Source organism: Neovison vison, chromosome X (assembly GCF_020171115.1).
Source record: "Neovison vison isolate M4711 chromosome X, ASM_NN_V1, whole genome shotgun sequence".
Lineage (NCBI taxonomy): Eukaryota > Metazoa > Chordata > Mammalia > Carnivora > Mustelidae > Neogale > Neogale vison.
In genome coordinates, this window is record NC_058105.1 from 12,771,968 (window position 1) to 12,789,697 (window position 17,730).

The following is a 17,730-nucleotide window of genomic DNA, read 5'->3' on the forward strand; positions in this document are numbered from 1 at the left end:
GCTTCCCCCTCTTTCTCTGCCTGCCTCTTTGCCTGCTTGTCATCTCTCTCTCTGTCAAATAAATAAATAAAATCTTTAAAAAAAAGAAGCCTATGCTTCATGATGAATTAATTAACCCAAACGTGCAGTAACGTCCTACTTAGGGCGGTCAGCACTTGGTCATGATTACGGATTAGTGGGAAAGGCCCTGGACTCCATTGGACTGTACCGCGCTATTCCTGCTTCGTTGGAGCACATTGAAAATATTCGTAGAATGGAATAAATGAGAGATTTCTAACAGTAAGAGAAGGAAACCACAAATGGAGCACGAAGTACTTCCGCCCGTAAAGATCTTGTAAAAACAGTGATTGCAGCTTCCGTCTCAGCAGCCAGAGGCTTCTTGGAGATCCTCATGGGTTTTGAATTCTGTGGCACTGAGTCCTCAGTAGAGGCTGTTCTAGAACGGCCGTTTGTCTTCTGCGTGCTGTAGGTGTATGCTTCCTTCTCTTTAGGTCATTCCGATTAGGCTACTAGCAGGCTACCTCATCCCATTGTGCCTTTTTACAGAACGATATTACAGCAGTAACCAAAGAGGGGAAAATCCTCCTCACAAGTCTGGAAGTGCCCAGCGCCGAAGACCCTGTCGGTTCAAGGCTCGAACACCGTCACCACGTGAATGGGGACTGGCAGACTGTTAACAAGTGAGTACTCTCCTTTTGGTATGGAGTTTCTTATTTTATCCCTCTGAAAGGGAATTATGCATTTTGCTGCCATCTGTTAGGCATGAAAATATTCCTGGACCTCTGGGAATCGGAACACCTTCCCTGGTTGTCTCCCAGAGAATAGTTTTCTTGTACAAGAGGTTCTGTGGACATTGATGGTCTCTTCGTGGACCAAGTGTCACGGCCTCTGACTTTGCCTCTGATTCTTAATGTCCAGACCGGGCTTATGTACATACCTACAAGACAGGAAGGGATTCTAATGACTTCCCTTTGTTAAGGTTGCTGACTCAAGTACATGATATGGAGATAGCTTTTGATGGATTTTGGGAGAAACACCAACTAAAAATGCAGCAGTATTTGCAACTATGGAAGTTCGAGCAGGATTTTCAAGAGGTCAGTAAAAACACTCCTTTCCACATTTTTTTTTCCATTATGCCAGAGATTCTCACTCCTTGATCATCAGAAATGTAATCTCACAAGATGCCCATTTATACCCAGAGAGAGATGAAGAGGGGGCAGAAGTGAGTGAACCCTGCCAGGATGTCTTTCTTTAAAAAAAAAAATTATTTAAATTCAGTTTAATTATCATATAGCATATTATTAGTTTCGGGGTAGAATTTAGTGATTTGTCACTTGCCTGTCATGCCCAGGGCTCATTCCATCACGTGCCCTCCTTGATGCCCGTCTCCCAGTGACTCCCATCCCCCCACCCGCCTCTCCAAGTTGTCTTTCTTGCTTACTAATGTCCTATGAGAAAGCACGTGAGTTCTAACATGTAAGACAGGACTAAGTTGCTGTTCACCCTGATGTTTATTATTGTAATTTATTTTACATATAAAATGCTTTCAGCCTGAAATTTCCTTTCAGCTTTCCAAGGAAATAATACCCACTTCCTTCTTGATTTTTTTTAATACCATATACCTATACTGACCATATTTAACATGATATAACAGAAAATTTTTCAGATCCAATAATTTATTTCTAGGACAAGCCTAATGCATGAAGTGAAACTGTGTCTAATTATACATTTTGGTAAATGTTACAGAGAAGTACCTTCTTGTCGGATGCTTCTGGAAACTGCATCACCTGGGGTCAGGCTCCTCGCAGTCCCTCTCATAGAACTTTACCGGGAGGTCCGAGGAAATCTCCCTACTCTTCTCTCTTGAACGGGGCCAGCCTGTTTCCCCCACATGACTTTCACACTTGCTCGGTATTTCATCTGTTCTGAACACGGGATCAGGCGCCTCCAGCCCTTTCCCTCCTGTGATGCCAGCAGATCTTGGAATGTGGTGCTCTCTATGAAACCTTCCTTAAGGAAAGAATAGGCCAGGTTGCTCTTGGGCCTTCCAGATATTTGTGTCTTTCTCCTCAACCGAACACATGAAAAAATAACTCCTTCCCAAGCACACCCATCGTGCCTCTACTTCCTTGTTAATTTGCCACCCAGAGAAAATTCTTGCCCTGTAGTTCTATTGTTTCTTTAAATCCTTGTTGCCTTGCTAATCAGTGTTGTCGTCCTTGGTCTTGGATTTGAATTTCACTGACATGATCTGTATCTCATGGTCACCTGCAAAAAGGTTCTATAGGTAGAAGCTTAACTTCAAAAAAATCTTGTTTGTAAATTCCAGCCATCCAGAAGAGTTTATATATTCTCAAACTTGAAATATTCTTGAATATACAGGATAGGAATATCCTCTTGCATAACCACAGTCCAATGATCAAATTCCAGACATTTAAAGGATGCAGTATTTTACATGACCTACTGTTGGTATTCCAGTTTTAGTGATTGATTCAATGATGTCATCTCTATCATCCCCCTCTGGTACAGGATTCAGCCTTAGAGGGTCAGGTATTGTATAAGTTGTCATGTCTAGTCCCCTTTAATCCAGAAGATTTCCATTGCCTTTCTTTGTCTTTTATGACACTGCCATTTTTGAAGAGTACAGTTCTTTTTCACATAAAATGTTCTTCGTCTCCCGTTTGTCTGACATTTTCTCGCAATTAGATTAATCTGTGTGTGACCAGCACGCGTACTATGTAAGTGACGTGTTCTTCCATTCGGTGGTAAGTGGGGTCCTCCTGCCCCTCCTTGTTGATGTGCGCTCCGATCACCCTGTTGGGGTGCTGTAGAAGTTCTCCACGGTATCATTACTCTCCTTCTGCTTGTAACTAGTAAGAAATGGGTGGGGAGAAAATGTTAGGTCATGTAAACTTTTTGCTGCTTATCAAAAGTTCTGGGTGGGTTTAGCATCGATTAATGATTCTTGCTTCAGCCCGTCCTTACTATGATGGTTGCAGAATGCTGATTTTCCCATTTCACTCTGCCCTCCATATTTCCCAGGTTCCACAGACATGCCGCTGGGAGCCAGAGTTCTCCCTTCTCCCCGTGTCTTTGTTTATCTGATTTGAGGGTTCGTGACTTCCCCGTTCTGTGATGGTTTGTCATTCTTTGTTCTTCACGATTTTGGTGTTTCAGACTGACTACTGTGTCCTTGTGACATGGCCAGACTTCTTTTATTGTTATCCCTTACTTTCTGGGATAAAGAGATATTCCAAGTTCATCTCATACGTACTCTGCCTTAGTCCTGGAATCATCCATCTGGCTGAGGAGCCCTGGGTTCTTTTTCTAGGTTCCCTTTGTGTTCATTACTACTGGAGGGTCTTTGTTCCCAGGACCACTGACCACAGAGCTTGGGAATATAATATGCAAGTAAATACACATGCATATACTTTGGTACATGTCCGCATATATCTGCCTGTGTACGTAGTGATATCTTCTATCTCATGAGCACACCCTGAGATCCAGGAGGTTAGATTTTAATAGAGTATAGCAGTTTCTGAGAATAAAATAACAAAGTATTCTCCACACATGCCATTTTTCCATGTTGCTGTCCTTTTTACTAGCATTTCCTACAAAACTGGATTAAGGGAAAATGCTTAATACCTTGTATGCTTTTATTTATTTATTTTTTTTAATTTTTTATTTAAATTCAATGTCCATTATCACCACTGCTATTCAACATAGTACTAGAAGTCCTAGCCTCAGCAATCAGACAACAAAAGGAAATTAAAGGCTTTTATTTTTTTTATTTATTTTTTTTTTAAAAGATTTTATTTTATTTATTTGAGAGAGAGAGACAGTGAGAGAGAGAATGAGCGAGGAGAAGGTCAGAGAGCGAAGCAGACTCCCCATGGAGCTGGGAGCCTGAGGTGGGACTCGATCCCGGGACTCCAGGATCACGCCCTGAGCCTGAGGCAGTCGTCCAACCAACTGCGCCACCCAGGTGTCCCCTACCTTGTATGCTTTTAAGACTTGTATTTTTTTCCTTATTTATAGCTTGTGAGTGAAGTTGAACTTCTGTTGAACCAGCAAGCAGAGTTGGCAGATGTAACCGGGAACATAGGTCAAGTAAAACAAAAAATAAAGAAGTTGGAAAACTTAGATGAAAATTCTCAGGTAAGATCCCATCTGAGATGTTCACTATTCTAATAGTTACATTTTGATGGTTTTCCGTAATATCAGCCCTTATGGGCCACCTTTCATCGCAGTAGCCTATGTAATTAGTTTATAATAATGTTCTATATTCTTTTCTCATCAAGGTGAGCCAGATGTGACACTGCAGACGTGTCCTGTGCTTGTCATAGGTGGCCTCTGAGATGATGATGTGAATGGTTTCAGACCTGTCATTAGGAACAAAGGTGTAAACCATTTTGAAGAAGCTAGACAAAAAATGCCCCTCAACAATGCTACTTGAGGGGTGCCTGGGTGGCTCAGTGGGTTAAGCCTCTGCCTTTGGCTCAGGTCATGATCTCAGGGTCCTGGGATCGAGTGCTGCGTCAGGCTCTTTGCTCAATGGGGAGCCCGCTTCTCCCTCTCTCTCTGCTTCTCCCCTTGCTTGTGTGTTCTCTCTCTCAAATAAATAATAAAATCTTTAAAAAAGAATGCTATTTGGTACTGGAAATGACGGAAATAGACATGAGCGTAATTCCTTAACTCTCCGTCGTGTGGCTGTGCAGTTGAAGCAGACAGCCATTCAGACAGATGGGTCTGCTTAGTCTTACTGGCCTTGTGACCTTGGGTACATTGATTAAATTTTCTCAGCCTTGGTGTCTGCATCTATACATTGGGGATAAAGTGATTGACTTTGCAGAATGATTGTGAGGATTCTTTTAGATGTTGTAGGTAAAACACTTAGCACAATACCTGGGATAGATGACCATATAATAAATAATCAAAAGAGCCAACAATTTTCATTTTGCTGGTCTTAAAGGCTTGGACCAAGGCTTTCATAGTTAACAAACTAGCTTTGCTCTTCTGTCGTAGGTGTTTTTAAAGGTGCATTCCCAGCAAACAAGTAGATTTGTGGGTATACCCTAAGCGTCTAAAATTGGAATTTGTGAGGCAGCAGCTGCAGTGACCAGTTCTAGAATTATGCTTATAGGTTGCTGTGGAATTTGTGAGGCAGCAGCTGCAGTGACCAGTTCTAGAATTATGCTTATAGGTTGCTGTGACTGCGTGGCAATTGATAAATCCCTGTGGCATGGTAGAAAGAGAAGGCAAGAGGCAGCTGGGTGGCTCAGTGGGTTAAAGCCTCTGCCTTCAGCTCCGGTCATGATCCCAGGGTCCTGGGATCAAGCCCCGCATTGGGCTCTCTGCTCAGCAGGGAACCTGCTTCCTCCTTTCTCTGCCTGCCTCTCTGCCTGCTTGTGATCTCTGTCTATCAAATAAATAAATAAAATCTTAAAAAAAAAAAGAAGGCAAATTGGCTTGGAAATAAGGGCGGTTTGGAGTGTTATTTTTGTTTTAATTTTTTTTTAGTTCTGCGATAAAAGTAAACCTCACATAAAATGAAATTTACTATCACAACCATTTAAATAAAATTTTATTTGAGAATGAGAAAGAGGGAGGGAGAAAGAGAATGAGCATGAGTGAAGTAGAGAGGGGCAGAGGGAAAGAAAGAATCTCAGGCAGGCTCCACACTCGGCACAGAGCCCGACGTGGGGCTCAGTCTCGGGACCCTGAGATCAGGACTGGAGCCGAAATCAGGAGTCCGGCGCTTCCCACCCCAGTGCCCTCTGTCTTCTGCATTGTCCAGTATACAGCTCAGTGGTGTTAACCAGAGTCGCATTGTTGTGCAACAGATAGCCAGAAATTTTTCATTTTGCAAATCTGAAACTATACCCATTAAAACACACACACACACACACACACACACACACACACCCAACTCCCTGCTTTAACCGCGGGCTTCCCTCCAGCTAGGTGAGCTGGGCACTTCCTCGTTAGGGCTTTAGTTTTCTTGTTTTCCCTTCACAGTTATTTCCTCACCACCTCCTATTTCAGTCGCCAGGTCAGGAGCAAGAGGGGGGCCAGGAGGGGAGGGGGGTGCCGGTCGTTGACAGAGTGGAGGCCCCTAAGATCCCCGCAGACTTGGAGACCCTGCGGTGTGCACTTCAGGTGTGTGAACATTACATTACATTACATTACAATTACATTACTTACAGTAATGACGCAGATGATGACTAAGGAGATTCCCAAGGCCCAGACGGTACGAAACCCATTAGCTTGCACTTGGCCCCGGGTACGTCACCGAGTATATGCGCTTCTGTTCTAAATCCGCCCGTATCAGGCGAGGCAAAGCTCATCCACACTCGAGCAGGCTCTGGGGCCAGAACCACGTGGGTTCCTGATGGCGTCACTGCTGTAGCTAATGACGCAACCGTAAGCTTTTTTAGAGCCTGCAGAAGTGTGACATACAATTGTATTTCTGGCACCCTCTCTGCCCTGCTAAACCAGTTTGCTTCTCAATTACTTTCTTGTGCTTCCTGTCTTTGAACAGCTGTCGTATTGTTGTTGTTTTTACTTCCTTCTCAAAATTAGGATCTGTTAGCGAAGGCCCGCTTTGTGATACTACACGGACACAGACTTGCTGCAAATCACCATTATGCCCTTGATTTGATCTGCCAGAGGTGCAACGAGCTCCGGTACCTCTCTGATATTTTGGTTAACGAGATCAAAGCCAGAAGGATACAGCTCAGCAGGATCTTCAAAATGCATAAGCTCCTACAACAGGTAGTGTCACAAGGCCTGAGAACATTTTTTTTTTCTTAATGGTTATGGGGTAAAGGTCTGTCTGAGAGAGCTTTGGAATTAAACTTGTGAGACGTTGAAGGATGGGCTTTGATGATGTTCATTTAACGCACGTACCTTTGCTGTGTTCACGGCAAGTGGAGTATGGTAGGGATTTTGGCTTCTGTCCCGAGTGTTGAGATCGCGGTCGTGATGGCTTCCTTTCTATTTTGGGTGCATCTGTGACTCTTCTCCTCCGGTGGTAGTTTGCAGTCAGCACACTTTGCAGAGCCCTAGAGGCATTTGGTAAAGCCAGAAACTCCTTCCACGCGCCATAGGTACCGCAGTAAGAAATTAAACAGTGACGGGAAGCTAGAGGTCTGACCCCTTTCAGAGCTGGCCTCGGAAGTGGAATGTAGAATGAGGCTATCATTTGCAGACGTCGTATCTGAACACGAACACTTGAATCTGTACGTCTCCCTCTTCGGCAAGGAGCTTGTGTCTTTGTCCTTGACTATCACCGCCCATTTTATGTTACACTTTATGTTTGCCGACGCGTTCCATGTTTCACTTACTGACTTGGGGACGGGATCGTGCGGCTGAAGCGTCAGTGTTGTGAGGTCGGTCGGACCCTTTACTGCAGAATGAGTTCCTCATTATGAAATAAGTACAGTGCTTCCCAGCCTCAGCTGTGTGTCTTCAGAATTACCTGTGGGGCGCTGCAGAAATCCCAGCGCCTGGCGTAGGGCCCGGAGCTGCTGAATCGAAATTTCTGGGGGCAGAACCCAGATATCTTTATTTTTAACAGCTCTGAAAACAACTCTGATTCACAGAAGCCAGGACTGGTAAACACTCCTAAAAGACAAACGTATTTCTATATATTCATTCATGTTTTGTGTGTGCGTGTGTGTGTTTATGTGTGTGTGTGTGTGTCTGTGTGTGATTTGCTCATCAGGCTCGCCAGTGCTGTGATGAAGGAGAATGCCTTCTAGCTAACCAGGAAATCGATAAGTTTCAGTCTAAAGAAGATGCTCAGAAAGCCCTCCGAGACATCGAGAATTTTCTTGAGATGGCTTTGCCCTTTATAAATTATGACCCTGATACCCTACAGTATGAATTTGATGTAATTTTATCTCCTGAACTCAAGGTAAGAGGCGGTTTTTTTTTTTTTTCCAAATGAACAGATTTTTTTTTAAAGCTGTAATTCCAGTAGCGTTGGCAAGAGTTTCACTCCCTCACAGCTGACTTTATGTCAAATCGCAGTTACACGCTTCTCTTAAGGATGAGGCGTGATATTAGTACCACTGTGAAGCATGGGAGGGTCCAAAGCCTTGAAGCGCTCCATGGGCTCAGTCGGCGGAGCCTGTGACTCTTGATCTCGGCGTCACCAGTTTGAGCCCCGTGTTCGGTGCAGAGATGTCTTAAAAATTAACTGACTACATAGACTTGAAAAAGAAAAACATCTCAAGGCTTTATGCTTGCTATAAAATGAAGAATGAGCTGTGATGCCCTTCTCCTCTAACTCTTTACCCCTATTAGGAGTTCTCACATACCTTGTTTGCGCATCCTTAGAGAAGGGGCTAAGGTTGTCCTAGGGCAACACTGGGCCCTTGTTAAGAGCATTCTACTCCAAATAGCTTGTTTTCCTGCTGCACTTACTAGCAACAGGTGCTGTGTGGACACAGATCTGGCTTTCCTGCTGAGTTTTGGCATGAAGGGGTAAAGAAATGCTCCGGGGCTTCCTGGGGGGTAGGGTGCAACCAGATGTTGCCGTGAACAAGGTAGAGGACTCTGGGTTCCTGCAGGGCCACACTGCTGGAGCTGTCCCGAGGCCCCCTCATGACAGTGGCGCTAAGAGATTTTTGTCATGCTATCTGTCGCCAAAAGTTGTGGTTGACTCTTAAGTTTGGAACAGTATCCAGAACCATGCTTAGCTGCAGATCTTAGGGGACGTCCCAGAAAAGCAGAAACATGGCCACAACAATAACCAAGTGACTTTTCTGGAAGCAACCGAGCTAATCCCTAACTGCCTCAGATCATCTAGGAGGGTCTAGGAGGAGCTTTTTAGAACACACCGAGAACTGTAGGACGTCTGGGGCAGGATAACACATCACACAGTGCTCTGACACTGCTTTAGCGGGTGCCTTTCTCGTGCTCCACGTGCCGCCTCTTCCAGCCCTCGCTCCTTCCAGCGCTGTAGACCGAGACCTATGTCATGACCGCTCGATCAGTTTCTTTGAGTGCTTTTGTTTGAGATCTTCATCTGTCTTCTGTTGCTTTCCAAGTTTTTTTTTTTAGTTCTGTTTTCAACTCTAAGTTGATTCTCTGACCATCTGGGTCTGAGCCATGTTCTAAGATCTGTAGTGACCCCAATTCAGAAAACATTTCACAGAAGTCTCGCGCAACCGCAGGTTCAGATGCAAACCGTCCAACTCAAGCTCGAACACATCCGAAGTGCATTTGAGAACCAACAAGCCGGTTTCAGGAACCTGACAGACAAGAACGTGAAGCCAGTTGAGTGTGTGGTACCTGCTTCTGACAACCTGATGAGATCTAGAGCGTCGTTCTCACCTAAACATGGTAAAGTATCTTACGTTCACTCTTCTCTTCCTGCTGTGGTGTGTCACTCTTGATGTAGATACTGAACGCATTCTTCAGTCCCGATAAGTTGAAATTGTATGTAAGTGTCTTTGGTCACGTTTGCACTCTGTTGCATGAGGTAGGAGTCGTGGTCGAGATTATCGTACAACAGTCAAACATGGTACTAATGAAGTGAAAGCATATGAATCTGGTACATGTGGGCACGCGTGTGCGTACGCACACACATATTTACTACTTATGTGGATAGATTATTACTTGGTTCTTATTAGCTTCTAGTAAGGGAACGGCTTAGGCAATAGAAGGGATTGCCTTTTCTAAGTAAGTGCTGATAAACAGAGTAATTTTGCTAGTCATTAAACTGTTAGAGTCGATTTTCTTATTTTAATCTTTGTAGACTAGTTTTAACCATGTGGTACCCATTTCCTTTCTACGTTCTGTAGGATAGAATAACTTTCCTGACTGGTGGGGAGCTGGTCTGGAAGTAAGATGATTCTGTTGCCCAAAGTTTCCCTTGAGCTGCCTCTGGAGCCGGGGCCTCTTAGGGGAGAGTAATTTGGCCTTTGGGGCCCTTAGTTGAACAGGTGAACATGGGACTAAATTTGGTCTGTCTGATCTGAAGGCTCAGAGACCTCATTAATGTATGGGAAGGAGCATCAAAACCTTGGCCAGTCCCCATGTGGATCTATGAAAACCAAAGCTAAAAGTTATGTAGTTAAGAGTTATTAAATATAAAAATATACTCACAAATAAAACTGTGAACAATGCTTCTCTAAGTGAAGAAAATTGACAAAGAAGATATAGGGCAATAGACTAAAACAACCCAAGAAACCAATTAGGGGCTACAAACCACCAGCAATGGGAATAAAAATAGGATAGGTTTATATTCCTTAGTGGAAGACAGACCTCAGTCAGATGTCTGGCTGTGTGACCTGGGCCAGTTCACTTCTCTCGTCTTTTAGCCTAGTTTTGCTGTTTGAAAATAGGAACAATAATGCCTACTGACTGAAGTGGGTTGTTGTGAAGACAAAGAGAAAAAAGCCTTACAGAGTGTAAGAAGTACTGAGTAAGCTAGACCAGCCCGCTGACTAAGGTTTCTTGCTCTGTCGTCGTTGGAGAACTCCGCTCCGCTGAAGGCGTTAGTTGCTGAAAGTACATTTGATTTTATTTTTTTCTTTCCAATATTCTTATTTAATGGCATTACACTTTTTTTCTGCAGTGGGAGTTGGATACTCTTTCTTTCAAGCATGTAAACTTTTTTCCAAAGGTACCCATCTTTATTACTTTTCTTCAGTGCATTTTCTGAGTTTGTGTCCGTGTGAAAAACCAGTTTGACATCTAAAGCCAGCAGCAGTTCGTCCTGGAATTTCGCCCACAGTTAACGTTCTCCCTTTTCTTCCATGATAATCATCCATATTCTCAGTGTGAAACTTACCTCGGAAAATGACTCCCTGAAAAGTAGCTTATGCTTCTAAACTCAGTCTCATCATATGACCACTCGTCAAAAGAAATCAAGAAAAACAATCGGCAGCGTTAAATCCAATCAAGCTTTCTTTCGTTTTAGAGAATCTTGTGTCATCCACCGTGCAACTATATGTGGGGAGTAGCTTGAATTTTCTTCAGTTTAAGACTGCCTAATGCATTTATGTGGAAAAAGACAGCAGCCTGAATGATATGGATGGATAAATGATTTTACTCATTATTTATCATGGTTTCTAAATTAAACCAAAGCATCATTTATGCTATCGTATTTATTTTTACCTCATTGCTCTGTGAGAAATGGGGATTATAAGAGTCAGGACTAAATAACTCTTCAAGACTTTTAATTGCTAAGCCAAATATATAGGATTTGGTCAAATCAAATTGTGTTCATCTTTCAAACGATAAGTCAAACTGGTTTTGTTTGTTTTTGTTTGTTTCTTTTTACTAATTTGCATCAGACAGAATCCTGTACCTAGCGCAGTGCGTGGAAACTAGCAGGACACAATCAATATTTGTTGAATTAAGTTTTGGAAAAGATTTTGTTTATTTATTCGAGAGAGGGAGAGAGTAGGAGGGAGTATAAGTGGGGGGAGGGGCAGACGGCAAGAATCTCCAGCAGACTCCCCTGCTGAGGGCACGATCCTGAGATCATGACCTGGGCCCAAATCAAGAGTCGGTTGCTTAACCCCTGAATTAATACAGAGGGAAGTCGGGGAGCCTGGGTGGCTCAGTGGGTTAAGCCACTGCCTTCAGCTCAGGTCATGATCTCAGGGTCCTGGGATCGAGTCCCGCATCGGGCTCTCTGCTCAGCAGGGAGCCTGCTTCTCTCTCTCTCTCTCTCTGCCTGCCTCTCCGTCTACTTGTGATTTCTCTCTGTCAAATAAATAAATAAAATCTAAAAAAAAAAAAAAACAGAGGGAAGTTAGCAATGCATTGTGAGGGGTAAACTGTGCTTTGAGCTCCAAAACCTGTAGCTCTAGTCTGCACCTTCCTTGTAAGCTTCAGACCTGCCTTCACAATTTGCCTCCTTGAACTTCCTCTAGGCAACTCAGGCTCTGCCTGGTGGCCTCTCCCGCACACCTTCCCCGCTTCCCCTGTGCCTCGCTTCCAGGAACAGTTACTGTGATGTCCCCGCTCGCCCCAGCCTCGGCACTCCTGGCCCCACCTTTAATCAGTCACCAAACCCACTTCTTTCCATCCCCACTGCTATGTCCTCGCGGCCACTTCCTTAGCCCAAGCTCCCGTCACCTGTTGCCGCGACAACTGCGGCGGTCTCCCTGTCTCCCCGCTTCCCCTTTCGCATGCCCCTGTTTCTCTGGCCTGTTGGACTTGCCAGGGCTGCTCTCTCTGGGACGCTGTGTCCTTCCCTGTCCCTTTCCCCTTGGCTGGTTGCTTTCCCTCCAGCAGATCTCCTGTCCCTTGGCCACTTCCTTCCCGGAAGCTTTTCTTCCCTGCCTCTCCTGCTCAGCACCCAGTTCGGTTGAGCAGCCGTGCTGCGTGGTGACAGGGCCGGCTGTGTGTCTTCACGGCCTTCGTAGAATTGTCCATTTTCCGTCTCTCTGCTAGACTGTCCACTCTGTAGGGGCAGGGACTGTGCGCAGGTCATACTCGTATCCCCAACACCAAACACGGAGCTCAGTGTAGAGTACAGCGCTCCTGATTTTCACGGATCCATTTACGTCGTTGAAAGAACGAATCTCTTCAGCTTGCTTTTCAGAAAAATCTGCTTTGTCCCAAGTTGTGTATATATATTCCTTTTTCATCTCTTAATGTGGTTGCAAAGAATTACTTATAGTAAAGCTAAGTAGTAAGGCTTCCTCAGTTCCCTTTATAAAGAAGTTTGGATCTCTGTGTATCAGGTGTCTTTAAAGTGGCAAACATCAGTGTTCGTTGAGAAATTGATTTTACGTGGTAAGTGCCACTAAGTCTAACTTACGTACTTATATATATGATACTATAAACATACAGCTTCTGTATAAAATATATATATTTTTAACTTTTTTATTTGAGTGTAGTTGACACAAGTTAACTTTAGTTTCAGCTGTACCACATAGTGTTCAACATCTCTATATATTATGCTATGTTCTGTACATTATATATATATATATGTTTTTTAAGTAGGCCCACACCCAATGTAGGGCTTGAACTTATGACCCTGAGATCAAGAGTTGTGTGTGCTTCTGACTAAACCAGGCAAGCACCCCTATAAAATCTATTTTTGTTTTTACTTTCTTATTTAAAGTAATCTCTACCTCCAACGTGGGGCTCGAACTCATGACCTTGAGATCAAGAGTCGCACGCTGTTCCGATGAGTCAGCCAGGGGCTCCTAAAATATATTTTTCAATAATGAGAGTGGAGTATAAAATTCAGAGAACCTAATAGCATATCCTTTCCCTGAGTGTGCCTTGCAGTGGTTCCTGCCAAGGAGGGAAGGGCGAAAAGTATATTTCTTCCATAGGGAGAAGAGACGCCTGTAGCCTGTGTGCGTGGCAGCCTTTTTTAGCAGCACCAAAAATAAGGAACACGAATGACCTGGTCTTGCACTGGACCATGCTCTGGGGTTTGTAGAAACATTTGGACTCCTTGCTCAATAGTACAGGGGCTCACCCATTGTAAACAGAACGGAAAGTTGAAGCAAAGAAATGGAGAGGCACCTGGCTGGCTCAGTTGGAAGAGTGTGCAGCTCGTGATCTCGGGTCCTAAGTTCGAGGCCCCCGTTGGGTGTAGAGAGGACTAAAAACAAATAAGTCAACTTTAAAAAATAGAGATAACTTCATTTTCAACATGTTTTAAGAAAAGAAAGGGAAAAAATGGAATAGTAGAATAGAAAGATTAAAGCTTGGAATTTTGATGCAGTTGTTTCGTTTTAGCATTTTAATATGCTTCTGAGTTGTTTTATGTAGTTGTTAGCAGCACATATTCTGACAGTCGAGTCTACAGAACACTACCTTTGCTTCCTGGACAAGATACTAACCTTACTTATCTAAGAAATGAAGACAGAGATAGTACGTATCTGTTAGGGTTGCTTTGAGGATTAAAAACCAAAATGGGTGTGTAGGGCTTAGAGCTGCCCAGCATGTAGTTATTAGTTAAATGCAGATGTTTTTCCAAACTCTTTTTGATACCATTAGGCAGTGAGCTACAATCTGATTAAACGCTTATGTGTGCAAATGAATATTAAATCTGCAAATAATTACGTAACACTAGCACTTACCTTCCTGCTCACTCGGCAATCACGTGGATGTTCGATGAGTCAGAGAATGAGTGAAGGTGTAGCAAAGTGATGCTAAATAAGAACTTGAAATCATGTAGATGAATCTAACCAGTCAACTGTTTTGTATGGTGTGATTTAAAAATACTAACCTAAATATGTCAGAATATTCGTAGCTCTCTATTTAATAAACATGCATGCGTTTTAATTTAAAGTGTTGATTTTTAATTCTGGCTTGAAATTCCTCTTTCATATTTTTCTACCAGGAAAGAAGACTTGGAGACAAAATCAGAGCAACTTAAAAGTAAATACCACTAATTAATTCAAAACTGGCTTTATTGCTGTGGTTGCAGAATTGGTATGGAGGCTTAAACCATATTTTTAGTTCACTAAACCAATATTGTACGTTCGGAAGCCTATTTAATCTAAAAGAAAAAGCTGCTGCTGCATTGTGTCTAATTGCAGTTCTGGCATAGCCCCAGGTGTATGAGCAGTTTCTCAAGTCTTGGCTTGAGTTCGGAATTAATTTCTGTAAAATATCTATAAGTCCCAGCTTCTCTTTCCCGCACCCCACCTCAATAAACTTAAATAATTGCGCCTTTCTACAAAAGAAGATTCCTTTCATAACTAATTACATTCCTATAAGTAGGAAGGTTCTAATGGTCCATGTGCCAGGCTCAAAAAAGGACATCTGTTCATTTGTGGGTTGATTCAAATCTCCTTCTCAGTTTTCCAGGACATTCTGGTATCTGCAGAGAGTAGCCTCATCATAACCATAGGGCCCTACATTTTCCTTGTGTCTTCTTGATGGTAAATAAGGACAAGAACATAGATCTCCAAGAGGCAGTATAGGCACTGATAGACACTACCTGCCTTTTAATCCCAACTCTGTCAGTTTCTGTTGGTTACATATAACCTGGGGTAACTCCGTTACCCCATAAGGAACTCCATTTCCTTATCTATAGAATGGGTATAATAACAGAATGCTCTCATCGTAGAGGTCACATAAACATAAAATAATACTTGGGAAGTATTTCGAACGAAGCGTGGCATTGTTAGCTTCTTACATGTTGTATACCATTATGAGCAGGCTAGTGAGTGGCCTAGTTAGCACGGTGTACAGCCACAACCTCTGTTTTCGAGAAGGAAACAGGCTGAAGACCAAATTCCACAGTCTTACGGGGTCTTTCGGTTTCCGTTTCCACTCATGATACCCTAACTTCCTCTATGGGGACTTATTCATTCACATATCTCAGGGGAAAAGTAGGAGGCTGTGGCTCTGTACATTTTCTTGGTGAGATTACTAGCTAGTGAACGGAGTTCCAAAATGCACACGTTCTTCAATTTGAGTCAATTTGCGCAATCCTTTGGCAAGGCATTTAAAAGTATAAATTTATGTTTTGAAACTTTCCAAACTTGAATTTCAGAAACCTGTTAGGAGTAAGGGATGCATACCTATCTGATGAATAAAGAAGTACGCAGCATTATCAGTCTTAATTATAGTATTAAAATAACAGTACATTCAGATAGAACGAATCAAAGCATGGTCTTAAAGAGGGAGCATAATGCTGGCACACCATGGGCTTGACCCTGTTTTATCACTTAACTAGGTATGGGACCTTGGCCCGGTTGCTAAACCTTTCTGAGCCTTGGTTTTCCCATATGCAAAATGAGGATAAGTATGCTATAGCTTGCCAAATTGCTGGGAAGATTGGATACAGTGATTCCCGTTAAGTCCCTACAACTGTGCCTGCACAGTATCTAGGAAATAGTCGGTAAATGTTTGTTCCTTTCCACGCGTGTTTGTAATGTTTTGTGCAAATGCTTTTTAGCTGGCAGATCTCATGCTTCACTTTGGGTTCTACTTGTTACCAAGTAATGCTGCGTTTGCTTGGAGTTCAGACGTTTTACGGGCTCAAAAGTCCAAATTCAGCCAGGATCCCTGGAAGATACTTCTAAGGCTTCTGAAGAACAATGAACCCGCCACAGATCTCATGTAGTTGACCCACTCAGCAAGTCCAAGTCCTGTAGAGTCTTCAAAATAAGATAGTGGCTTAGGGTTGGGGAAGTCACTTGTAGCAAAAACTGACATGTGGCAGAGAGCAGAGACAGAGATCAATAGGCTACAACCATTTTAAGAAAGAATAGAGTTACCCAGATGTTATCAGCCCTGGAGTGGATCATCAATTTTTATCACATCTTTCACTTTCCTGATGGTACCACTGAATTATTAGAGGGAGAGGTAGTGATGTTGTTTATCCTTGGTTAAAGAACTCAAGGACTCATGTACTATTTCCTAGAAAGTTTCCATCAAAAATCATTAATTTTTTTCTTCAATGAATAAACTTTAGTTATCGGGAAACTCAACTTTTTATCAATTAACCTCACTTCCCCAAAGTGCCAAGTAAATGAGACATTATTTAATGTGGAAAATACAATTGTTTTCTTAGAGCAGGAGTGGGGGCTGGGAAAAGGTGGTGGGCAAGGCAGAGGGAGAGAGAATCCTAATCCCGCGACCCTGAGATCATGACCTGAGCCAAAATCAAGAGTTGGATGCTTAACCAGCGGAGGGACCCGAGCGCCCCATGTATAAAATAAGTCCTAATTAGTATCTTAAATCTGTCCTCTTTGGCAACTCAAATAATTTATTTTACCAATATATATCAAAGTTATTCCTGAAAAAAATAATCCTAGTGTTTTCAAGTTTATCTACACAGGACCTAGAGAAAACTTAATTTGAGCTTGATTTTCTTCAAGAAGATCTATACATACGTGGATGCTAATTTAACTTATTTTCGTCCTTTCAGATTGAAGTGGTGCATGATGGTCGGGAGAAGAGAAGTTCTGGTCAATCCTCCAGTTTGGACAATGACAATACCTTGGATGTTTTACAGAAGTATCTTTTCTTTATTGACATACTCTCATATACACATCTACCAGTAGGAATCTGTGATTCAGTGTTGAAGGCAAATGTACTTGGATTTTGAAATCACAAAATGGGATTCTGTTATGTTGATGAAAAGGACACTAGATAAGTTGTCAGAAGTCCTAGAATTAGGCCTGGCTAACCTATGCTCTGTTTGTGTGACTTGAAAATTAACCAGAGTTTTCCAGAATCTTTATTTCCTCTTTTCTAAAAGAGGTAAAAGTGAACGAGATGATGTTTCAAAAACTACAAAGGTTTTATAGATATATAATGATATTTTATAGATGTTGACAGTAATCATTATTTTATTTACTTTTATAAAATTATGTTACTATGCTAGACATAAGAATATTCACCTTTTTTCCCCTAAGATTTTATCTGGGGGCACTGGATTGGCTCAGTTGGTTAAGTGGTTGACTCATGATTTTGGCTCAGGTCATGATCTCAGGGTTGTGAGATCAAGAATCAAGTTGGGCTAAACGCTCAGCACGGAGTCTGCTTGAGATTCTCTTTCTCCCTCTGCCTCTTCTCCCACTTGTGCTCTTTCTCTCTCATATAAATAAATAAATAAATAAATAAATCAATAAAAGCTTAAAAAACAACTCTTACAACTCAGTGGTCAGAAGGAAAAAAACCCCACAAATTTTAAAAAATAAAGATCTATTTATTTGAGAGAGAGAGAGAGAGAGAGAGAGAGAGTAAGAGTGGTGGGGGGTGGTAGAAAGGAGAAGAAGAGGGAGG

The 17,730-nt window shown here is 42.6% G+C and overlaps 1 protein-coding gene across 4 annotated transcripts in view; it reads left to right on the forward strand.

Annotated features, from left to right (window-relative positions):
- Positions 1-17,730, forward strand: part of MCF2 (MCF.2 cell line derived transforming sequence) — a 76,926-nt gene that overhangs the window by 29,864 nt on the left and 29,332 nt on the right. For 2 of the 4 annotated variants that reach the window (XM_044235355.1, XM_044235352.1), the window contains 9 exons: positions 547-680; positions 980-1,094; positions 4,039-4,158; positions 6,583-6,774; positions 7,727-7,918; positions 9,183-9,351; positions 10,589-10,636; positions 14,330-14,367; positions 16,871-16,959. In XM_044235355.1, the coding sequence (XP_044091290.1) occupies positions 547-680; positions 980-1,094; positions 4,039-4,158; positions 6,583-6,774; positions 7,727-7,918; positions 9,183-9,351; positions 10,589-10,636; positions 14,330-14,367; positions 16,871-16,959 (1,097 nt within the window). The remainder of the gene's footprint in view (positions 1-546; positions 681-979; positions 1,095-4,038; positions 4,159-6,582; positions 6,775-7,726; positions 7,919-9,182; positions 9,352-10,588; positions 10,637-14,329; positions 14,368-16,870; positions 16,960-17,730) is intronic. The other 2 variants (XM_044235353.1, XM_044235354.1) reach the window with 1 other exon arrangement.